Source organism: Dasypus novemcinctus, chromosome 5 (genome assembly GCF_030445035.2).
Source record: "Dasypus novemcinctus isolate mDasNov1 chromosome 5, mDasNov1.1.hap2, whole genome shotgun sequence".
NCBI classification, from domain to species: Eukaryota; Metazoa; Chordata; class Mammalia; order Cingulata; family Dasypodidae; genus Dasypus; species Dasypus novemcinctus.
In genome coordinates, this window is record NC_080677.1 from 5,768,060 (window position 1) to 5,794,100 (window position 26,041).

Below are 26,041 nucleotides of genomic sequence, written 5' to 3' on the forward strand. Positions count from 1 at the left end.
ATTTTATTTTCTAGATATCATATATATTTTATCTTCATGTATTATAAATTCTAAAATACATTGTTAAAGATTTTCTTTAAAAATCATATATATTACAGAAACTAAGAGGACAAATAATATTTTCTATTTATTCATATATTTACATTTTTCTATGCTCTTTTTTACTTCCTGAGGATCAGAATTTTTATCTGTTATCATTTCCCTTCAGACTGAAAATTGTTCTGTACCATTTCTTGTAATTCTGATCTGTTGGCAAAGGATTCTCCTAGTTTTCTTTTACTGAGAAGTTGTCTTTATTCTCCTTTATTAAGAATATTTTCATTCTCTGTATTTAATGTATTTTTGTTTTCTTCTGGCTACTTTCAATATTTCCTTTTGGTTTTTAGAAATTTGATGTATCTAGGTTTGGTCTTCTTTGTATTTATTTATTTATTAAATATTCATTTTATTTGTTTGTCTCTGCCCCCCTCCCTTTATTGTTTTGCACTCACTGTTCTCTGTATGTTCTGTGTTCTGTGTCTGTTTTAATCTTCTCTTTAGATAGTACTGGGAACTGATTCTGGAACCTTCTACAGTGGGAGAGAAGCACTCAATATTTTGCACCACCTCACCTCCCTGGTTTGCTATATCTCTTATTGACTCTCCTCTGTGTCTCTTTTTGTTGCGCATCTTGCCGTGCCAACTCTCTGCACTGGCCAGCTCTCCTGAATGGGCCACCACTCCACATGGGCCAACTTAACGCAGGCCAGCTTGCCTTTCACCAGGAGGCCCCAGGAATTGAACCCTGGACCTCCTATATTGTAGACGAGCACCCAATCACTTGAGCCACATCTATTTTCCTTCTTTGTATTTATTTTGCTTAATATTGGCTTGTGGTTTTTGAAACTGTAATTTATTGTTCTTCATCAAATTGGGGGAAAATTGCAGCCATTATTTCTTCCATTTTTTTTTTCCTCATTACCATTTTCTCCTTCTTGGTTTCCAAACACACATGTGGCTTGAACTTCTCACAGCTTGATGTTGTTGTTGAGAGAGATGGTAGCATCTTGTGAGAGTGTGTAGAGAAAATGAAACGTTCCAAGAGGCCAAGGCATAAACTAAGATTTTTTCTGATCTAGCTTTGAGAACCATTCAACATCACATCTGTTGCGTTCTTTTGGTCAGAGCAGTCATAGAATTGCATGATTCATAGAAGAAATTCACATTGCTGTGAATATTCATATATAGGCTTTTATGTGAACTAAGTTACAATTTGTGGGGATTAATTCTCAAGGGTACAATTATTGGATCATATGGTAGTTCTTTGTTTAATTTTTTAAGGAAAATACCATACTTTTTCAAAGTGTCTGTACCATTTTATAGTCCCATCTCCTTAATATTAGTGATCTAGTTTTTCCCCATACTTGTCAGCATTTGGTATGGACACTTTTTTCATTTTAGGCATTCTGATAGGCGTGTAGTGAGAGCTCTTTATGGTTTTAATTTACATTTTCCTAAAGATTAATGATGTTGATATTTTCATGTGGTTGTCTCTTGTACATCCAGTGAGTTGAAATGTCAGTTAATATCTTTGCCCACTTGCTAATTGGATTGTTTAATTTTTTAAAAAGATTTATTTATTTATTTATTACCCCCCTTGTGGCTTGTTCCATTCTTTGCTGTCTCTTCTCTGTGTCCATTCACTGTGCATTTTTTCTGTATCTGCTTGTCTCCCTTTTTTGCATCATCTTGCTGTTCCAGCATGGGCTGTCAGCTCTCCACGGCACATGGCCCGTCAGCTCTCCACAGAGCGTGGGCCAGCTTGCTTTCACAAGGAGGCCCTGGGACGTGAACCCAGGGCCTCCCATATGGTAGATGGGAGCCCAACTGATTGAGCCACAGACACTTCCCAGATTGTTTAATATTTTTATTGTTACATTTAGAGAGTTCATATATAGTCTAGATAGTGGTCCTTTGTTGGATATATTGTTTGTAAATTTTTTTTCCTAGTTAGTCACTTGTCTTTTCATCTTTGCATGGGTTTTGTTTTTTCATCCCCTTCATGTGGGTTTTCACAGAAAAAGATTTTAATTTCGATGAGGTCTCATGTATGATTTTTCTCTTTTATGGGTCTTACATTTGTTGTCAAATCTAAGAATTTTTTGTATAATTCTAGGTCCTGAGTATTTCCATTTCTCCTCCTTTTTTTGTAAAAGTTTTACCATTTTCCATTGAAGTCTGATCATTTTTGAGTTAATTTTTGTTTAATGTATTGTTATTGGATTTTATCTAGGTTCTTGACTTATGCTGCAGAAATGAATTTCAAGAGCACGTTGGGTGAGTTAGGCCAATAATTTATTCAAAGAATAATTTTTTTTAAAGAACCAGTTTTTTGTTTCATTGATTTTTATTATCTTCCATTTTCAATTTCATTAATTTTGTCTGTCAACTTTCTTGCTTTCCTTCTGCTTGTTTATCTTTATTTCCTTTTTGTAGTTTTTTTCCTCCAGGTAGAAAGTTAGGCTATTGTTTTGCATTCTCTCTGGGTTTTTAATGTAAGATGTCATGATGCTACTTTATCTGCATCCCACATATTTTGTTATGATGTGTTTTCTGTTCCATTCATTTCTGTATATATTTTAAATTTCCTGTGAAAGCTTGGTGTTTTCTTCCACAGTAAGATGAAAGGTTAGGTTCACCAATAGATAAATAATAATTAAAGGGCTTTTGTATTCTTCCTTTATTATATCAAAATACTACAACTCTAAGCAGCATTCAAATATTACCTGTACTACCTCCAACTTTTGTCTAAGTTAGCATTTCCTTGGTTGGTATAGTATTTTAGCAATGGAATAAATACAGAGAAGTTTGCTATCAGCCCAAAATTAGTGTCTACTCATAGCAGGGTGGGGACATTTGTGTAGGAGGTCATCTGATGCCTTTTATGGACTTTCTTTAGAGAAGAAATGTTTTTTAACAAATCATTTTTATTGATACATACTAATAAAGCATGAATCCATCCAAAATGTATGATCAGTGGTGTTTGGTTTAATCACCTAGTTATGCATTCATCACTTCAGTCATTTTTAGAGCACTTTCATTATTCAACTAATAATACATAAAATCAAATGAGAAAAACTTCTTCACCTCTCAGTCTTTCTTTGCTTTCCCTGCCACACATAGCTATTCTGTTTCCTTCTCTCTAGTTTATTTGTATTTGTATTTCATAAAAAAATGAATATATGTGCAATATAACCCATATTTGTATTTTACATGAAGCTTCACTATGTTATACAGTCCCATGTTAAATTTTTTAGCTTCATCCTACTAATATACATGACCTTAGACTTACTCTTTCAACCACTGTCATACCCTTATAATAGCTCTGCTAGCTGCATATACTATGATGGGCTTTAACCATATCTATTCATTTTCAAAGATTAACAACCAACCTTTTTACCAGTTCTGCACAGATTAACCCTCAGCTTTCCATTCTCTACCCCCATTCTGTTTTCTGGTGACCTATATACCAATTATTAACTTCATGAGTTTACACAATATATTTAGTTCATAACAGTGCGGTCATACAGTATTTGTCCTTTTGTGTTTGGCTTGCTTCACTCAACATAATGTCCTCCAGGTTCATCCATGTTATCATATGCTTCTTGACTTTATTTCTTCTTACTGGTACATAATATTCCATCGTGTGTATATACCACAATTTGTTTAGATAAACAAATTCATTAGTTGATGGGCACCTGGGTTGTTTCCAACTTTTTGCAGTTGTGAATAATGCCACTGTGAACATCAATATGCAGATGTCTATTCATGTCAATGATCTCAGTTCTTCTGGGTATATACCTACCTAGTAATGGTATTGCCAGGTCAATGGCAAGTCTGTATTCAACTTTCTTGGGAACTGCCAAACAGTCCTTCACAATGACTGTACCATTCTACAGTCTCATCATCAGGGAATAAGCATTCCTATGTCTCCACATTCTCTCCAACACTTAAAATTTTCTGACTGTTTAATAGTGGTCAGTCTAATAGGTGTGGAATTATATAGCATTGTAGTTTTGGTTTGCATTTCCCTAATTGCTAGTGATATTGAACATTTTTTCATGTATATATTCTTTGGACAATTGTCTTTTCAAGTCTTTTGCCCATTTTAAAAATCAGCTAGGTTGTCTTTTTATTGTTGAGTCATAAGATCCCTTTATATATCATGCATGTTAAATTCTTATCAGATATGTGATCACCAAATATTTTCTCCCATTGAGTGGGCTGTCTTTTCACCCTTTTGACAAAGTCCTTTGAGGTGCAAAAGTGTTTAATTTTGAGGAGGTCCCATTTATCTATATTCTTTTTTGTTGCTTGTGCTTTGGGTGTAAGGTTTAAGAAACTAGCACCTACCACAAGATCTTGAAGATGTTTTCCTACAGTTTCTTCTAGGAGTTTTATGATTGTCACTTTTATAGTTAGGTCCTTGATCCATTTTGAGTTAATTTTTGTATAAGGTATGAGGTATTCTTTTGGATGACTATCCAGTTATTCCAGCACCATTTGTTGAAGTGACTTCTGGTTCAGCTGGGAGAGCTTAACAGCTTTGTCAAAAATGTCTTGACTGTAGATGTGAAGGTTTATTTCTGAGTTTCTGTTTGTTTCCATTGGTCAATCTGTCTGCATTTATGTTGGTGCCATGCTGTTTTTTTAACCACTGTAACTAAGTAATATGCTTTGAAGTCAGAAAGTGAGAGCCCTCCAACATCATTCTTCTTTTTTTTTAGACATTTTTGGCTATTTGAGATCCCTTACCCTTAAAGAAATTTGATAATTGGTTAATAAAAGCTGTTGGGAATTTTATTGGAATTTCTTTGAAATCTGTAAATCAGTTTGGGTAGAACTGACATCTTAGTGACATTTCATCTTCCAATCCATGAACATGGAATTTTCTTCCTTTTATGTAGGTCTTCTTTGGTTTTTCTTTTTTTTTTTCTGACTTTATAAATTTATTTATTGAAGTATATCACTCATTCATAAACATACATAAACAATAAGTGTATAGGAATAGTTTGTGACCTTACAAAATAAACATATATGACATCATACAGGGCTCTCATACCTCACCCTGCCACCAATACCTTGCATTGTTCTGAAACATTTTAAAGTAATCATTAAAGAGCATCCTCAAAGTTTACTATTTACCAAAGTATCTTACATTTGATGTATTTTTCCCCAATCCACCCTATTATTATTATTTATGCCTGAACGTACATGAGCAATAAGTATATAGTAAAAGTTGTGAACTTACAAAGCAAACAGGCTTAACATCATACAGGAGTCCCATACATCAACCCCTCACCAACACCTTGCATTTTTATGAGACTTTTTTTACAAATTATGAAAGAATATTGTCAAAATCTCACTACTAACTGTAGTCCTTATCTTACATTTGGTGTATTTTTCCCCCAACCTACCCTATTATAATTTTTTAAATATATTTTTATGATAGAAGTTGTAAACTTATAAAACAATCAGCACATGTGCAGAATTCCCATGCAACACCCCTCTATCAACACACCACACCCATGGTGGCACATTTGTTACAGATTATGAGCTATCATCAGATTATTACCACATCCATAGCATACATTTGGCGTACTTTTTCCATACTCCACCATTATCAACAAAGTATATCTTTGGCATAGGTGCATGAATATTACATTATTACATTATTACTGTTGACCACAGTCCACAGGTCATTCCAGTTTATCCCATGCTTCTTTACATTCCCACCACCCTGCAATACTGACATACATCTGCTGTAGCTCACAGGACACTCTTGCATCTGTGCCATCAACCTCAATTCTCATCTACCTCTGGGTGTGTTATTTAGACCCTAGATATTCTCTAGGCATTTACATCCCTAGACTACCCTTTTCAGCCACAATCCCATTTATAAACAAGCTGTTACTCACTATTAATGTGTTACTATCAACTCTATAAATTTCTACACCTTCAGTAAAGTTAATTAAAACTTTTACATATATTAAAAATTAGTAATCCATCTCAGTCTTCCTCTTCTTTAAGAATCCACCACCTACTACAACTTCTTAAAGATATTTCACTACATTTTTTTCTAGAAGATTTATGGTTCTTGGTTTTATATTTAGCTTTTTGTTCCATTTTGAGTTAATTTTGTATAAGGTGTGAGATAGGAGTCCTTTTTCCTTCTTTTGGCTATGGATATCCAGTTTCCCCAGCACCATTTGTTGAATGGACTATTCTTCTAGAGCTATGTGAGTTTGATAGGCTAGTCAAAAATTTCTTGAGCCTAGATATGAGGGTCGTTTCTGAACCATCATATTGGTTCTGATTGCCGGTGTGTCTGTCTTTATGCCAGTACCATGCTGTTTTTACCACTTAGCTAGGTAATATGAGTCCAGAAATGAGAGTCCTTCAACTTCGCTTTTCCTTTCTAAGATGTTTCTGGCTAGTCAGGATCTCTTACCCTTCCAAATAAATTTGATAATCATGCTTTGCATTTATTTTAAAAATGCTGGTGGAATTTTATCTGGTTTGCACTGAATCTGTATATCAGAGTAGAATTGACATCTTAATGATATTTAGTCTTTCAATCCATAAGCCTGAAATGTTCGACCAATTATTTAGGTCTTTTTTATTTCTTTTAACAATAAGTTGTAGTTTTCTGAATACAAGTGCTTTACAGCACTTTTTAAGTTTATTTCTAAATATTTGGGTTTTATCTGTCATTTTGTTTTCACCACTCTTTTGAGACTTTTAGTTACTTTTGCTGATATAACCTTGATTTCTAGACTCTCTTCCATGCCTCTTTCTCCTATTTTTTCTTTTCATGCTGCAGCACACCTTTTAGTATTTCCTGCAAAACCAGTCTCTTGGTTATAAACTCTCTCAGTTTCTATTTATCTGTGAATATTCTAAACTCGCCCTCATTTATGAAAGACTTGTCTTGCAGGATATGAGATTCTTGGCTTGGAGTTTTTCTCCCGCAGTGTCTTAAATATATCATACCACTGTTGTCTTGCTTCCATGGTTTCTGGTGAGAAATCAGCATTTAATCTTATTGGGTGTCCCATATATGTTATGTATTACTTTTCTCTTGCTGCTTTCAGAATTCTCTGTTTGGTTTTGGCATTTGATGTTCTTATTAGTGTGTGTCTCAGAGTTGGTCTATTCAGATTTATTGAGATAGGAGTATGTTGTGCTTCTTGGACATGGATTTCCATGTCCTACAATTGGGTTGGGAAATTTTCTACCATTAATTCTTCAGATATTCCTTCTGCTCCATTTCCCTTCTCCTTCTGGGACACCCATGACACATATATTTGCACGTCTCTTGCTATTGTTAGGTTCCCTGAGACGTTGTTCAATTTTTCCACTCTTTTCTCCATCTGTTCTTTTGTATGTTCTCTTTTAGAGGCCATTTCTTCAAGCTTACCAATCCCTTCTTCTGCCTCCTCAAATCTGCTATTACATGATTCCAGTGTACTTTTAATTTCATTTATTGTGACTTTCATTCCCATAAGATCTGCTATTTTTCTATGAATGCTTTCAAATTCTTCTTTGTGCTCATCCAGTGCCTTCTTAATGTCTTTAATCTGTTTAGCCATCTCATTGAATTTGTTAAAGAGATTTGTTTGAACATCTGTGATTAATTTTCTCAACTGTTTATATCATCTGGAGGCTTATCTTTTTCCTTTAACTGGGCCATATCTTCTTTTTCTTGGTGTGGATTGTAATTTTTTGTTGGTGTCTTGACATCTGGCTTACTAGATATATTTATTCTGGGTGCAGTTTCTCTCTTTAGTTTAGAGCTTTTCTGCCCTTTCTCCTTTGCTGGTCGTGTAGTAGGAGCCAAGGATGTGGTTGGTGCTGTAAGCTGTGAAGGTTCAATCTGCCTGCATTGCTCCAGTGTCTGATGAAGCTTCTCCCAGCTTTCTCCTTTGCCAGGGTAATGAACAGAGCCACAGCCACGTGTAATAATCTAAGACTGTAATTGCTTGGAGAGACTGATGAAGCTTCAAGCATTCTCCCTTGCCTAGGGTGGGGATGGAGCTGCAGGAGTAGGCAGCAGTCTATTCCGTGTGGTTCCAAAATGACCACAGTTGTCCCAGTAGACTTGTGAATATTCTGTCTACCTGCCCAAGTGTACCTGTAGTTACCCTGAGAGGCTGGTGCCGGGACCGCCAGCATCCTCCCCGCTAGAGATGGTGCTGGAGCCTAGGCCAGGGTTGTAGGCCAGTCTGTATGAAAAAGCTGGTTCCTACCATCACTGTGATTTTTAGTCAGCCTGGTGTTCCCTCATGCTGGGGGTGGAGTTAAAATGGCAGCTACCGGCTTCTTTCTGACTTGGACAGGTTCAAACTTTAGCTGTTCTTAGGGTTGTTCTTTAGCCCGCCAAATTTACTAATCAGTAGGTGAAGTTGGTGCCCAATTATCTTTTCCTCCCCTGTTTTTGGAAGTGGAGCTTCCAAGTCCAGCCCCTGAACAGCTCATGAGGTGGCTGTGGAGGATGGGCACTGGCCTCTGTGGTGTGGAGTGCTCTATTTACAAGTCTTCTCTGCAGATGGGGCAGTCCCCTCCTTCTATTCCTTCAAGGATGTGGCAGAATGCTCTTCTGGCCTCCTGGAACCCCCAAACAGGTGCTTTAGAGAGCTCAGGGTGATTACTAACTGCCCTATAGCATGAGCTGACTCTAGGAGCTCCTTACTCTGCCACCATCTTGTTCGTTTTCTCTCTGTTTCTTCTAACAATGTTTTGTAGTTTTATGAATACAGGTCATTTATGTCCTTGGTTAAGTTTATTCCTAAATATTTGATTGTTTCCGTTGATATTATAAATGGATTTTTTCCCCTCATTTCTTCCTCAGTTTGCCCATTTGTATAGAAATGCTATTAACTGTCGATTTTTCAAGAGATTTTATATATAGGGTCATATCATCAGTGAATAGTGAAAGTTTTATTTCTTCCTTTCCTATGTGGGTGCGTTTTGTTTATTTATCTAACCTAATTGCTATAGCTAGAGCCTCTAGTATAATATTGAATAACAGTGGTGATTGTGGGTATCCTTGTCTTGTTCCTGATCTCAGTGGGAAAGCTTCCGGTCTTTCACCAACTTTTGGTGGTGTCGATTCTCTTTTGTTTTGTTTTTTCTATTTCATTAATTTCTACTCTGTTCTTTACTATTTCTTTGACTTGATCTGAGATTAATTTGCTGTTCTTTTTCTAGTCCTTGAGTGTGCAGTTACATCTTCTATTTTAGCTCTTTCTTCTTTTTTAATGTAAACATTGAGGGCTATAAATTTCCTTCTCAGCACAGCCTTTGTGGTGTCCCATAGATTTTGATGTGTTGTTTTCTCATTTTCATTTGTCTCAAGATATTTGCTGAATTCTCTTGCAATTTTTTCTTTGACCCACTGATTATTTAAGAATGTATTGTTTAATCTCCATATATTTAAGGCTTTTCTACTTCTCCGTCCATTATTGATTTCCAGCTTCATTCTGTTATGATCTGAGAAAGTATTTTGTATAATTTCAGTCTTTTCAAATTAATTGAGTCCTGTCTGTGACCCAACATATTGCTTATCCTGGAGAAGATACATGAATGCTTGAAAAGAATCTATATCTTGCTGTTTTGAGGTGCAGTGCTCTAAAGATATCTGTTAGATCTTGTTCATTTATCATATTATTCACGCTCTCTGTTTCTTTAGTTATCCTCTATCCAGATGTTCTGTTCAATACTGAGAGGTGGTGTATTGAAGTCTCAAACTATTATTGTAGAGAAATCTTTTTCTCCCTTCATTTTTGCCAGTGTGTGCCTCATGAATTTTAGGGCATCCAGGTTAGTTGCATAAATATTTAATATAGTTATCTCTTCTTGGTGAATTGTCCCTTTTATTAATATATAATGACCTTCTTCATCCCTTATAATAATTTTGCATTTAAAATCTTTTTTTCTAATATTAGTATCACTACTCCACCCCCCCCCCCCTTTTTTTTTTACTCTTTGCATGGAATATCTTTTTCCAACCTTTCACTTTTACCCTAGTTGTGTTCTTACATCTGAGTTGAGTCTTTTGTAGATAGCATATGTGGCTCATGTTTCTTTATCTGGTCTGTCAATCTATGTCTTTTGATTGGGGAGTTTAATCCATTAACATTCAATGTTATTACTGGAAAGTCTTTAGTTATTGTATCCATTTTGGTTTTCTGTTATCATATTTTACTATTTTCTGTCTTTTTGTCCTTTATCCTTCTTAATAACCTTCATTTCTATACTCTTTTCAAAGCCTCTCACCCTTGTTTTTTCCTTTCAGGCTGCCTTACTCTCTTTAGAATCTCTTGTAATTCTGGTCTTTTGGTAAAATATTCTAATAGTTTTCGTTTGTGAAGACTGAACTCACCCTCATTTTTAAAGGATGGTTTTGCTGGATTCAGAATTCTTGGTTGGCAGTTTTTCTCTTTCAGTAAATACAGCATACTATTTTCTTCTTTCCTCCATGGTTTCTGATGAGAGGTTGGCACAATCTTATTGATGCTTTGCTTTTAGAGAAGAAATTTTGAGCTTCCCCTTATCTTAATTTGGTGCACTGAAGTGCAGGTTTTTATTTTTTTAATAAAAAGGTAAATCAAGTCAGTATATATACACTAAGAGCCTTTGAGCAAGTGCTTCTCTCTATAAGTGTTAAATTTTCTCTTCTCTCTGTGTGGTTATTCAATACAGGGAAAGGGACATACATGTCTTGATGTACTTTCCTTAAGAAAGATTATCAACATTATCTAGAGGGAGAAATCATTAGAAAGTGGTGTTTGAGTCTTTAGTGACAGCTTTGCATTTAATTACTAAAATCTGAAATTAGAGTGTTAAAAATTTAAATATGTTCTATGATATTTTCATTTTAAGTAATTTTACTTTTATAGATATTATAGTGGTTTAGGAATTACGATATGTATACTGAACTTACACATTCCACTGGTACTGACATTTTACCACTTTAAGTGTAGAAAATTTACTTCCATTTAGGTACATTTATGCTGGCCACTGTTTAAAATATAATTGCCTTAAGTAGTGCCTCTACATACATTAAGTATCACATCAGATGCTGTTATACTTTTGCTTCAAAAACTCGTGAGGAGAAATTTAGTCTATTATATTTATCCCTGTTATTTTGCATCCCATTTTTCTTTCTTAGTTTTTGTTATTTCCGTTCTGATTGAAGAACTTTCTTTAGCCATTCTTTTAGGGTAGGTCTGCTGGGGACAAATTCTCTTAATTTTCCTTCGTCTAATAATATCTTTATTTCCTCTTCATTCCTGAAAGATATTTCTCAGGATATATTTTGGATTTACACTCCTTTCCTTCAGCACTGGAAAAATGTTGTGTCACTTCCTTCTGATCTTCATGGTCTGATGAGAAATTGATTCATTCAAATTGTTGTTCTCCATCAGTAATTCTCCTCTAGCTGCTTTCAAGATTTTTTCTTTATCTGTGATTTTCAGTTTAATTTTCATATGTCTTGGCTTGGATTTCTTTCGGTTGGTTTTATTTGGGTTCTTGAATCTATAGTCTTATGACTTTCATTAAATTTAGGAAGTTTCAACCATTATTTCTTCAAATTCTCTTTCAGCCCTCCTCTATGATATCCTCTCCTTCTGGGTCACCAGTGACCAGGAAATTGGATATTTTGGTATTTTCCCACAGGTCCCAGAGGTTCCATTCATTGAATCCAGGACCTCGTAAATGGAAGGCAGGTGTTCAACTTCTTGAGCTTACTCCCTCTTTGTTATTTTGTTGTTGTTGTTGTTGTTGTTGTTGTTTAAGTCTCTTTTCTCCCTGTTCTTCAGCTTCAGAAATTTTAATTCCTCTATCTTTAAATTCACTGATTTTTAAAAATCCCTTCCATTCTGATGTTGAATCTATACATTAAATTTTAAAATTTCATTTATTGTATTTTTCAGTTTTAAAATTTCTATGTATGTATTCTTTACATATTTTATTTCTTTGATGAGGTTTTCTTGTTTCTTTGCTGAGACTTTCTGTTTTTCCTTTTGTTTCAAACATGTTCTTATTTTTTTGTAAAAGCATTTTTATTTGATGGCTAATTGTAAAATTTCAGATAATTCTAACCTGTTTGTCATTTAGATGTTGATATAGTTTGTCCTTTTTCCTTTCAAATTGATATTTTCCTTGTTCTTGGTATGGAGAATGATTTTCAATAAAATCTGGACAATCTGGATATTATGTTGTTTTTTTTTTTTAAGATTTATTTTATTTATTTATTTCTCTCCCCTCTCCCCCCTCCTCACCCTGGTTATCTCTTCTCTGTGTCGTCTTTGTCCACTTCTTTTGTTGTCAGTGGCACGGGAATCTGTGTTTCTTTTTGTTGCGTCATCTTGTTGTGTCAGCTCTCCGTGTGTGCGGTGCCATTCCTGGGCAGGCTGAACTTTTTTTCATGCTGGGCGGCTCTCCTTACGGGGCACACTCCTTGCGTGTGGGGCTCCCCTATGCGGGGGACACCCCTGCGTGGCACGGCACTCCTTGCGTGCATCAGCACTGTGCATGGGCCAGCTCCACACGGGTCAAGGAGGCCTGGGATTTGAACTGCGGACCTCCCATGTGGTAGAAGGATGCCCTAACCACTGAGCCGAGTCTGCCGCCTGGGTATTATGTTTTGAGACTCTGAATCTTATTTTATCCTTTTTTCCTTAATTCCTTCCTTCCTTTCCACCTTTTTTCCTCCCTCCCTCCCTCAGGTGAGGAGTACTTCAATACTGATGAGTTAGGGTAGAATCCTAGTTCCCCACTTGGCATCCATTGATGCCTTATTAAGTGGGGCAGTACTACTTTTTATTTCTGGACAGGGCCGGGTGTTCCAGCTCCCCAATAGACCTCCACTGATACCATGTTGTCTGTGAGGAGTAAGATAGTAGCCCTGATTTTCCTTTAGATCTCCTTTTAAGCTGACCCCAGGAGGCATAGAAAGGACTTCTCATTATTTCCAGGTGGGGGTGTAAGTCTAGGCTCTCTGTATATTCTCCCTTGCTATAGGGCAGGGTGTCCTCTTTACTGCTCCAGGGTTGAAAGTCCCAGCTCCCTACTTTGCCTTTTTCAAAACCACCCTGTTGGGGAATTACGGTGCTTCATTACAGGCTCCTGTGGGGAAGGAAGTCTAAGCTTCCCACTCAACTTTTGGCAGTTGGGTAGAGTTGGGGCCAAATTTTTTTTTCTGTGGTATTTGGCTGGTGTTCATCAGTTATTATCCAAAAGTTTTCTGTTATGCTAGGCTGCTCTATTCCTGGTTCTGTGGCTAGAGACAGAAGGCTTTGTTGGGATATTTTTATCTGTATTCCTTGGCATTTCTGATTGCTGGCTTCTTCAGCTCCAACTTTTAGATATATGGGGCAAAAATAAAAGCACAACTCAGGGAATTTATCATTCCTCAGTCCTCAGTCCCTGGCTGATGTGATTTCTTCTCTCCACCTTTCACAGGCATCTTATTTTTGCTTTTAGATGTACTTAAGAGAAGGAGTAGGGAAAGTAAATCTGTTCCTTCTTCCAGGTAATGGAAGTTCATTGATGGTATCATTTTCCTTTCTCATGTTTCCATTCCATTTTTATGTCTTTATATATTTTAAGCATGCTTTATATAATTTTTCTTTTAGGTAATAAATTTCTTGGTGAGAAATGATTTTCCTGATGGCCTAATAAGACTGTTCCTTGTTTCTTCTGTTGTTTCTTCACCCATGGTGATTTATTTCATCACATATTTCAAAACTGTGAATGATGAAGTCATGTTAATTAGGCCTTTATCAGTAAATAGCTAAGTTGGTCTATGGTATGGGTGTGTTTTTATAGTTTGCATTTGCTTTTTCCAGTGCTTCAGGTTTATTCGTAATCAAAGACCAATTTTTAAAAATGTTTTTATTAAAGTTGTGAACTTATAAACCAATCATGCACAAGTGTGGAATTCCCATACAACACCCCTCCACCAACACACTACATTATTGTAGAACAGTTTTCACAAGTTACGAGATAATATCATTCATACCACTAACTATGATCTGTAGTGTATATTTGGTATATTTTTTCCATAACACCCTGATTATTAACATAGCACATCTTTGGCATTAATGCAAGAATATTACAGTACTGCTGTTAACTATAGTCCATGGGTTACATTAATTGTATTTTTCCTGTGCTTCTCCACGTTCTTACCACCTTGTGATAGTGAAGTACAGTTTGTCTAGTTCATAGAAGTACTTTCTTATATTTGTATTATTAACCACAATTCTCATCCACCTCTGGGTTCACTATGTTATTCAATCCTAGATTATTTTCTAGCTTTCTTTCAATTGACATTTACATCCCTAGACTACCCTTTTCAGCCAAAATCCCATTTTAAAACCAGCTGTGTTAGTTCTGTTCACCATAATGTTTACCATCACCTCTACCCATTTCCACACTTTTACAGTCAAGGTAATTAAAACTTCAACATACATTAAGCATCAGTACCCCTTCTCAGCCGTCACCTATCTCCTAATAACTTATACTCTAGGGTTTAACTCCATGTGTTTATTCTTTGTATTTATTTCTTATTAGTGACACAACATTATTTGCCCTTTTTGTCTGGCTTATTTTACTTAGCATAATGTCTTCAAGGTTCATCCATGTTATCATATGCGTCCCAATTTCATTTCTTCTTACAGCAGCATAGTATTCCAACATGTGTATTTACCACATTTTGTTTATCCATATATTGGTTGATGGACATTTGGTTTGTTTCCATCTTTTGGCAGTTGTGAATAATGCCGCTATCAACACCAATGTGCTAATGTCTGCTCTTCCATTCTAGATATATTCCAAGTAAAGGATTTGCTGAATCATATGACAGTTCTCTAATTAATTTCCTGAGGAACTGCCAAACTGTCTTCTGCAGAGACTGCCCCATTTTACATTCCCACCACAGTAAAGAAGTATTCCTATTTCTCTACATCCTCTCTCTAGCACTTGTTTACTGTTGTTGTTTTTTAATAATGGCTGTTCTGTGTGGTGTGAGATGGTACTTCACTGTCGTTTTGATTTGCTTTTCCTTAATAGCTAGTGATATTGAATATTTTTTCATGTGCTTTTTTTTGGCCATTTGTATTTCCACTTTGAAGAAATGTCTACATAAGTCTTTTGGCCATTTTTAAATTAGATTGCTTGCTCTTTTATTGTTGAGTTGTATAATCTCTTTATATAAAATGGAAATCAAACCCTTATCAGATAAGTGATTTCCAAATATTTTCTCTCATTGAGTGGGCTGCATTTTCACCTCGTAGTCCTTTGAATCACAGAAGTATTTGAGTTTGAGGAGTCCCATTTATCCATGTTTTCTTTTGTTGCTTGTACTTTCTGTGTAAGATTTAAGAATCCATCACCTACCACCAGGTCTTGAAGATGTTTTCTTATATTTTCTTCTAGGAGCTTTATGGTTCTAACTTTTATATGTAGGTCTTCGGTCCATTTTGAGTTAAGTTTTGTGTAAGGTGTGAGATGGGGTCATCTTTCTTTCTTTTGGATATGATTATCCAGTTCTTCCAGCACCATTTGTTGAATAGACTTAGCTGGGTGGGTTTGACAGCCTTGTCAAAAATCGCTTGACCGTAGATGTGAGGGTCTGTTTCTGAACCATCAATTCAGTTCCATTGGTCAAAGACCCATTTCTTACTTTAATGTCTTGGCTTGGAATTTCCTAGACTACATAAAAAGTGCAAATGGAAACTCCACAACCATTTGAAAGCAGATCATTGCTTAGGAATTTTCAGAGGAATATAGGAGCTTAGAAGAGGTTTTTGTTTTGTTTTTTCTTTTTTCCAGCTTTGACAGATCTTTCTTGTTTTTCTTCCCTTGTAAGGATTTTTTTTTCCTTCATGGTCCATTGTTTCCCTTAGAGTATTGCTATCTTTTAATAGGTTTAAGGCTTTCCTCCTTTTTTCTTTAGGCTGTTAAAATGGAACACCCTAGAATACTGAGACTGACACCAAGTGATCTAAGGACCCAACTACTATTAAGTTTGTAGTTTTCTCATTTTTAGCCCTTCTTTCTTCCCTGTCTCCCTTCTTTCCTCCCTTCCCTCCTTCCTTTGCTCTCTCCTCCTCTCTCTCCTTCATTCTTTGATTCTTTGATTCTTTTGTTGTTGTATTATGATTGTGCAAGTTTCTTTTTTCTCTTTATTCATCTGGATAATTTTTAAAGAAGAATTTTTCAGGATATCTGTTATGCTATATGGTAGGAAAAGCAATTTTTTATGTTTTAAAGCTCGTTTCCACCTTCCCATTCTCTATCTTATCTGCTTGCTTATTCCTCTGAACATCATACTACTTTTTTTTTTAAAGTGCCTATTTGACTATCTAATAATTCAAAAATATATATATAAGTTACAATGTTTTTTTGCTTTGTTTTGTTTTGTCATTCTTCTAAAAAGCCTAATTTTCTAATGGAAGTTCCTTTCTTCCTTCCCTTCTTTCCTTCCTTTCTTCCCTTTCTTCCCTTTCTTTCTTTCTTCTTTCTTTCTCTGTAGCAACCACTGCTTCAATGACATGCCTGAAAGGAGAGTGTGTCTTTCGCTTTTTACTTTGAGATTTTAATGGACCCTGGATTGTAAAGTGAGAGTTTTCTATTCTGAAGTCCTGGGAATTTCTGTGCTACTTATGAGTACATCCCAACTTTCAGATAATTTAAATTATTATATAAGTTTATCCTTTCTTCTTCCTTCCTTTGGTCCCACTTTCAATCAGCTTTCTGCCCAATTCACTGCCTTGAAAGTACTTTATCCCTGGTCTGGGGTTCCTACAATGAGGAAACAGTTTTGTGGTTTTGATTAATCTTATTCCACAGGTCTCTGCTGGAACATTGTACTGTAAGATCTGGACACTGCCACCTCTCCTTCGGGTCCTGAGTATCAATATCAGCAGTCTCTTTTACCTAAATTCACAACTGTTTCCAGTTTTTCTGAGACACCTTTAAGCCTCGATCTCCTTTCTTTCCTTAATTACTATCTGATTGCTTGATTACTATAGTCATTTTCCCCAAAGATTCCTTTGGTTGTTAAGCAGAGGTCTCCAAAAAACTTTTATCTTTCAGGTGTAATATCTGTTTGGTGGCTTTCCCTTAGTGATAATTGGAGTCCCATTTAGAGTCTGGTCTTGTACAATGTATGATATTTGTTGCCTTATTCTAGAACTCCCTTAATCCCAGGTTTTTGTTGCCTTCCTGATTTTCTGGACTTACTTGGAGCAAATATTAAGGCCTTTCTAGTCAACTTTATTCATTATCATACTAGGCATGGCCAGTATGAAGCAGATTAAGGTATTTAAAATAATATGTACAACTCCTTTACACAGAATGCCATTTATTTTAAGATTGCTCGTTATTGAAATAGTAAGGTTTCCTGTCCCAGTCCTGTAACCAGATGAGCCAATGTAAATATATTATAGATCATTCTCTTCCATATATGCTTAATTATTCTTTCTATACATATTTAGTAGAATGGCCTAGGAAAACTGATATCTATTCAGTCATATTTATTTCTTTTTTCTTAAACCAAATCATTAATTATTGTAGTTTCTCTAATTATGATTTGTTCTTATATCATCCAAATTAGTCCAGAATTTTTTCTTTTAAATTTGTACTGCTTATCCAGCTCACAGAATTCCTCAGTTTCACCTTTTGGTACAGATTATTAACCCCATGTCAACCATCAGCATTCTCAGGGTAAGAAATTCAGTTAATGATTCAATTTATCAGCTTTTCATTTTAACAAATAGGTGATCTATGCTCCCTCCTTTTTAGAGGGAAAACAGGCAATAGAAATGTGTTTTATATGATCCTTTTTGTGCCTACCAGGTTTTCTCAGCTCATTTAGTTTGGAAGAGGGGAGTTAGAAAGCGGAGTGATTATGAATGTGTCTCCTTAAACTTAAAATTGTAGTTCCAGCATTTAAATAAAATTGAATAGTTACCTTATTTGTATCTTTCAGCACTTTCTTAAGCAGAGTTTATGTGGTTGACAAAGTACAAGGCCAAAAATTCACCAGAATTTATTTTTAAAAACGCGAAGAAAACCATTTAAACTGTGAAAAGCTAGTAACTGAGTAATAGAAAAAATAGGATTTATATATTAGGCAGAATACAGTATATTAAAACCCTTTTTTACAATTATTTATAGATGTTTTCACTGAAGAAATATAATTTACAAGATATTTGAAGAACTCACTAGGTTTAAGTACACCATTTATGGTTGAAAATCGGCCTTGTGTCCATCTGTCTGTCCTCCTGAGTAAATTAGACATGCAACTTAACATGGTAGAATTCAGAAGAACTAAATAGCTTGTTGAAGAATTGAATTAATGTGTCAGACCTCATGCTCTAACAGCTTGTTAACAAGTCAAGGAAAAATACAAGTCAGAATAATTATTAAAATATGAAGGTGATTTTAGATCAGAATGGGCTTTCAGTTATTTTTTAAACTTAATTTTTGGAGCACAGCCATAAGTTGTAACATATGTATTTGTTACTGTTTTCAAGCCTAATTTTTCTTAGTGGAATAGTGGAGGAGATGCCTCAAGATACGCTTCTCTAAGCTTCTTAAACTTTTGGTTTCTTATTGTAAATTTAATTTAAAAGGGCTGTTGATTTTGCTCAGATGCCCATTCAATTATATATATTATTTCAAAATGCTTGTGTATATGTCCAAATGGTTTCCTTGTGTTGTAAGTACATTTGGAAATTTCTGAGGTTTATAGATGACATCTTTTCATTTTGACCTGTATTATTTATAGCCTATGAATTAAAGAATAAGACTCTCAAGACTTTGTTTTACCCTGCCTCTGAATCCATAAGCAACTTTATTTGTTATGGAATTACATTTACTTATATAAAAGGTGGCTAATATTTTTTCAAATTGTATTTATATTTTAGGCTAAAAATCTCATAGAGAGGTTTTTTAATCAACAAGTAGAAGTTCTAGGAAGACGTGCAGAGCCATTGCCTGAAATATACTATATTGAAGGTACTCTCCAAATGGTTTGGATTAATCGCTGCTTTCCAGGGTATGGCATGAATGCCCTGATACATCCGAACTGCCCTGAGTGCTGTGGTATGTAATGAACTGTGATTTTATATTCTACATTTATGAACAGTCATTTATTTTTACTATGCCTATTATGCATTTTTACCATTTTAATATTTCTTTAGCTTATTTGAAGTTGTGTGTTTGAAAATACTATATTAATATGAACATATAAAAGAGAACAAGTTCACTTAATTTCTGCCTTGATGTTAATATTATAGTAAAGAGGGGTTGGGAATGGTAGGCAGTTGTCTGAGAGAAAATACAAATAAATACAAATAATTAATAGTTAATAGAGATTAACTTGCTCCAAAGAAAACTAAATGATATTTCCTTTAAAATCCATTACTGATGAGTTTGGCTTTGTATAGTTTAGGGTAAGTATCTATTTAATATAACTTTTTCATTTTGATGTAAGTATACGAATTGTTTTACTACCAGTTATTTTTCTGACTTGATCCTAGCACTGAAAGATCTGAGCCACTATCTGTCATTCATCTATCATCTAGCATCTCTCCATCTAATAGAGCACTAAACATCCTTTTTGCTTTGCTTTATTTATGATTTTGTTTAATTTTTATTTTTATTTTGTTTTCTTGTTTTGCTTAAATAGATTAAATTTGACAAAATGATCTTAAAAGCTATCTTAGGAAATAAAATACAAATGTAACAAAGAATTTTTGTAACTATTTTTAAAATCTGTGATTATGTATATATTGGTCTAGAGCAGATAAGAATGAAGAAAAGCCTGGAAATAACAAGCCAGGAAACCAGAACCCAGTAGTTTAGCTGTGTGTGTGTGTGTGTGTGTGTGTGTGTGTGTGTGTGTGTGTGTATGCGTGCATTTATATCTTTATTCAATAAAGTTAAGATGAAGTAAAATGGATAAAATGCTTGCATCTTGTTAATTAATACCAAAATTTTGAAATAGTCAAACATCTCTTTCAAATGAAATAAAAGATTAGAATCTCTAATAGAAATAATTTAACCTTTAAAAACTGTTTTTGTGTGTACAGTAGTTCAGGTAATAATACAACTGCCAGGTTCTCCAATTTTACCATGTGGTAAAATTGTAAGATTCACTTTATTAAGTTCTGTATTATTTGATCAAGTTCATTGAGCAGTTAATTTATTTCTGTCAATAGTCCCATGAGGAGTCTACAAAAAAACTTTCATATAAATCTCTGAAAAACTGATTTGCTCCCCCAAAGATTTTTAAAATTTATTACCCTTGCTTTTAATATTATTTCATTGTAAATTTACATAATTTCTGTTGCCCTAACAACTGGTTGTGAATTGGGCTGAAGGATAAACATTCTTCCTACACTTTCACACATGCTAATCTCATCTACTGAAGTCATAATTTCTGTATGTATAAAATGTGCATGTTTTTTCATTCAGTTTAGTTGTTCATTCTAAATGTCTGCAGGCCTCACTTTCTGTTCTGTGTCAATAACTTTGGCTTGAAGGTCTATGATGGCTTTCTTCAACTCTGGATACTCAGGGGTTGCCTCAATTTACTCTATCCTCACAGATTTTATAGACCGAAGAAATGCCTGAAACCATGGATAAGAGATTGCTAAACTGAAAAGATGGAAATGATATTATATAAAGAAAATTGAGTTAGAGAGAGGATAGATCATAGAAAATTAATGTAACTGATACATTCCTTCAGGTGATTTGCAACTCCATGTAGGACTCTGAAGGATACCAGGTTAGCAAGTACAGTGCATGCAAGGATATGAATGAGCATCATGTTTCTGGGAGAATTTAGCTTGACCAGTGGATTCAGAGGGTTGATATAGTAAAAAATGGGAGACATGAGAAACCTTGATGGCAAATTAGGAGAGTTGAAATTTAATGTGGCAGTAGGAGTCATAACTTTAAGTAGAGGAGAGAAATAAAACTTATTTTTTGAAATTATGAGATCATTTTCATTGCTAAGATTTATTAACTACCAGTTTACTAAATTTTATTTTTTACCAACCTACGGTAAGTATTTTAATTTAGAATTACCATTTGCTCTTGTCATGTCTGTAGTTTAAGTACTATAGGACTCCCTGTTTTGAACAGAATTCATTAAATGTTATGTGGCTTTCAGGTTCCCATTATATATAGCACTTTTTATCTATATTACACAAGGCCATCACCCTAAATTTTAAAAAGGTTTTTTAAATTGAAGTTGTAGGTTTTCAGAAAAATCATGTAAAATGACTGCATTCCCATATACCTCAACTCCTATTTTTTCCCAATATTCCACCCTTAGTAACCAATATTCAACTGGTCATAGTTGATGAAAGAATATTATAATTGTACTATTGACTGTAGTCCATAGTGTACATTATTGTGTATTTTTTCCCATATATCACCTTACTATTAACACCTTACTTAGTGTGGTGAATTTGTTATAATTCATGAAAGAACATTTTTATAATTGTGGTATTAACTGTAGTTTGTTATTTAAAATAGGGTTCACTGTGTGTTGTACAGTCCTGTGTTTGATCCTTTAATTTTTATTTTAGTAACATGTCTGAGCTAACGTCATTCGCATATATGATTCAGTGCTGTTAATTACACTCACAATGTTGTGTTACTATCACCACCATCCATTTCTAAAACTTTACAATCAATCCAAGTAGAATTTCTGTACAAATTAAGCATTGACTCCTATTCCTTGCCCCAAACCAGCCCCTGGTAACCTGTATTCTAGATTTTAACTCTATGAGTTCACCTATACTAATGATTTCATATCAGCAAGATCATGTAATATTTGTCCTTTTGTGTCTGGCTTATTACACTCTGCATAATGTCTTCAAAGTTCATCCATGTTGTTGCATGAACTAGAACTTCATTCTTTTTTTAATGCTGAATATTGTTCATTGTGTGTATATACCACATTTTGTTTAGCCATTCATTGGTTGATGGACACCAGGTTTGCTTCCATCTTCTGGCAATTCTAAATAATGATGCTGTAAACATTGGTGTTCAATTGTCTGAGTTCCTGCTTTCAGTTATTTTGGGTATATACTAGTATTGGGATTGCTGGGTCATATGGTAATTCTGTACTAAGCTTCCTGAGGAACTGCCAAACTATCTTCCACAGTGGATGCACCATTTTACATTCCCACCAGCAATGAATGAGTGTTCCTGTTTGTCCATATCCTCTCCAACACTTCTAATTAAAAAAAAAATAGTAATCATTCTAGTAGGTTTGGAATGGTATCTCATTTGGTTTTGACTTGCATTTCCCTAATCGTGTCTCTTCATGTGCTTTTTAGCCATTTATATAGCCTCTTTTGAAAAAGTCAAGTCTGTTGCCCATTTTAAAATTCAGTTTGTCTTTTATAGGATTTCTTTAAATATTCTGAATATTAAACCCTTATCAGATACGTGGTTTCCAATTGAGCTGATTGTCTTTTCACATTCGTGACAGTTCTTTGATTCACAAAAGTTTTTAATTTTGAGGAGGTCCCGTTTCAGTTTTTTTCTTTTGTTGCTTGTGCTTTGGGTGTAACATCTAAGAAAACATTGCCTAACACAAGATCCTGAAGATGTTTTCCTACATTTTCTTCTATGCGTTTTATAGTCCTGGGTCTTAAATGTAGGTCTTTGACCATTTTGAGTTACTTTTTGTATGTGATGTGGGATAATTAGGGGTCCTCTTTCATTCTTTTTTTATATGGATATCCAGTTCTCCCAGCACCATTTGTTGGATAGACTGTTTTTTTTTTACCAGTTGAGTGGACTTGGAAGACTTGTGAAAAGTTAGTTGGCACAATTAATGTCTGTTGCTAAGGTTTCTACTACAGGTGCAAGAAAAAAAAGGTCCTCTTGTTTTCTGTCTGATTGTGGCAGTCAAGACTGAATGGGGGAATACAGGAAATTCTAAAAACATGGGGAAAGGGGAAATAATCTTTGCTGCAATTTAGTAATAAACTTGTAAACAAGTGGAAAAAAACAATCAATTGGCCATAGGTTTGAGGGTCTCTTTCTGAACTTTGTATTCAACCTCATTGTTCTATGTATTCTTGAGCCAGTACCTTGCTATTTTGATGACTATATCTTTGTAAGAAGCTTTAAAGTTTGAAAGTATGAGTCCTCCTATATCATTCTTAATTTCCAAGATGGGTGTGCTAATTGGGGCTCCTTACCCTTCCAAATCAATTTGATTATTGGGTTTTCTGTTTCTGCAAAGAAGGCTATTGGAATTGACATTGTAACAATATTTAGTCTTCTAATCCATGAACACAGAATGTCCTTTGATTTATTTAGACCTTCGATTATTTTTAGCAAAGTTTTGTAGTTTTATACATATAAGTCCTTTTTATCCATTCTGCCAAGCTTTGTCTTTTGATTGGGGAGTTTAATCCATTAACATTCAGTGTTATTAATGTAAAGGTAGTACTACTTCAGATATTTTGTCCTTTGGTTTTTATAGGTCACATCTTTTTTATTGCCTGTCTTTTCCTTTATGTCAACCTCCTTTTATGTGCAGTTGATCTTTTCTGATATATCTGACTGATCCCTCTCTCATTGTTTCTGTTTCTTTTTTAAATACTTTCTTTGTCATTACCCTGGGGTTTGTATAACACAACCCATGTCTTTAACTTAGTGATTTATAAAGATGCTAACTTAGCTTCGATAGTATACATGTACTCAGCTCACATATTCTTGTTTCTCCTCTTTATTATATTTTTTTCCCACATTACTTGTTTATACTTTGCATGTCTCCTGTCAGGAAATATTCCTTTTTCTTGTTAATAGTAGTCTGCCTTACAAGATTACAGAATAGAGTTATATATTAAGCATACATTACTCTTGGATTTTATATTTCCCTTTTACTTACTTTTACTGAAGATCTTCATTTATTCACATTTCTACTCTCTTTTCCTTTCAACCTGCTTAACTCCCTTTAATAATTCTTATAGGCAGGTCTCTTGTTTATAGACTCTCAGTTTCTGTTCATCTGTGAATATTTTAAACTCTTACTCATTTTTGAAGGAGAATTTTGCCAGATAAAGAATTTTTTGCTTGCAGTTTTTCTCTTTCTGTACCTTAACTATATCATACCACCTGCCTTCCTCACCTCCTTGGTTTCTGAAGAGAAATTGGCAGTTAGTTTTATTGAAGATCTCTTGTAAATGATGAATCATTTTTCTTTTGCTGCTTTCAGAATTCTTTCTTTATCTTTGGGATTTGGCAGTCTGATTAGTATGTGTCTCAGAATAGGTCTATTAGGATTTATTCTGCTTACAGTACATTGCATTTCTTGGACATGTATATATATGTGTTTTGCATAAGAGTTGGGACATTTTCGGCCATTATTTCCTCAAATATTTTTTCTGCCCTCTTTCCTTCCTCGTCACCTTCTGGGATACTCATGATGCATATGTTTGGACTCTTCATACTATCTCTCAAATCCCTGAGTCACTGCTCTAATTTTTCTATTCTTTCCTCTATCTGTCTTTTTGACTATATGATTTCAATTGCTCTGTCTTTTAGTTCACTGATTCATTTTTCTACCTGCTCAATTCTGCTATTGTATGTCTTTACTGTATTTTTAATGTCAATTATTGTGCCTTTCATCCCCATAGTTTCTTTTTAATCTTTCAAATTCTTTGTTCTCACATATTGTCTTCTAAATATCCTTTAATTTTTTTAAAAAAAATTTCTCTTCCCCCCCTCCTCCCCAGTTATCTGCTTTCTGTGTCCATTCACTGTGTGTTCTTCTGTGACTGCTTCTATTCTCAAAGGCACCGGGAATCTGTGTTTCTTTTTGTTGTGTCGTCTTGTTGTGTCAGCTCTCTGTGTGTGTGGCGCCATTCTTGGGCAGGCTGCACTTTCTTTCGCGCTGAGCAGCTCTCCTTATGGGGCGCACTCCTTGCATGTGTGGCTCCCTTACGTGGGGGACACCCCTGCATGGCACAGCACTCCTTGCACGCATCAGCACTGTGCATGGTCCAGCTTCACATGGGTCAGGAAGGCCCAGGGTTTGAACTGCGGACCTTCCATGTGGTAGGTGGACACCCTATCCATTGGGCCAAGTCCACTTCCCTTAATATCCTTTAGCTCTATATCCATATTTTTCTTCATTTCCTTGAATTTATTTAGGAGATTTGTTTGAACTTGTTTAATTACTTGTTTTAAGTTCTGTGTCTCTTCTGAAATTTTAATTTTTATCCTTGAATGAGCTATATCTTCCTGTTTCTTAGTATGGCATTTAATTTTTTTGCTTATGTTTTGGCATTTGATCATTGTGAAGTGTCAGCTCTGAAGGTCAATTTTTCCTTCTTGTCTAGGGTTTTATTGTTGATTGGCTTTGTGTTAAGGCTCTTCTTTGATGCTTGGTTCGTCTCCTTTTTTAGTAGCCCATGATTAACTGTTCACATTTTCTCACCTCTTCTTTATCTTTTTTCCCCCCCCGGATGTACAGTACATTTCATTTTTAAAAATTTATTTTTTATTTTCTATTTACTTTATTTTTATTTATTTATTACCCCCTTCCCCCAGATGGTTCACTTCTCTTTCTGTTCACTGTTTGCTTGCCTTCTCCAGGAGGCACCAGGAACCAAACACGGAGGCACAGGAAACCAAACCCTGGACCTCCCACATGGGAGGCAAGTGCCCATTGGACTGAGCCACATCCACTCCCCATGGGCCGCAGCATCTGCTGGCTTGTGGCCTTTGCTTGTTGTGGTTGGGGCAGGGTCTTGCTCTGTTTTGGTGGTATCTAGCTCTGTTGCAGCAGCGGAGGTGGTGTCTAGTTCTGTTGTGGCAACATCTGCTCCGTTGCAGCAGCATCTGACTCTGTTGTGGCAGGAAGTGGCATTTAGCTCTGTTTCGGCGGCATCTGGCTCTGTTGTGGGAGGTGGCATTTAACTCTGTTGTGGTGGTGTCTAGCTCTTTTCCG

The 26,041-nt window shown here is 35.2% G+C and overlaps 1 protein-coding gene across 2 annotated transcripts in view; it reads left to right on the forward strand.

Moving 5' to 3' along the window:
- The window catches only part of ZPBP (zona pellucida binding protein), a 129,337-nt gene that overhangs the window by 51,817 nt on the left and 51,479 nt on the right, over positions 1–26,041 (forward strand). For both annotated transcript variants that reach the window (XR_009185726.1, XM_004460768.5), the window contains exon 7: positions 18,981–19,158. Coding sequence is in view for 1 of the 2 variants with exons in the window: in XM_004460768.5 (XP_004460825.2) it covers positions 18,981–19,158 (178 nt within the window). In the remaining variant the exon portion in view is untranslated. The remainder of the gene's footprint in view (positions 1–18,980; positions 19,159–26,041) is intronic.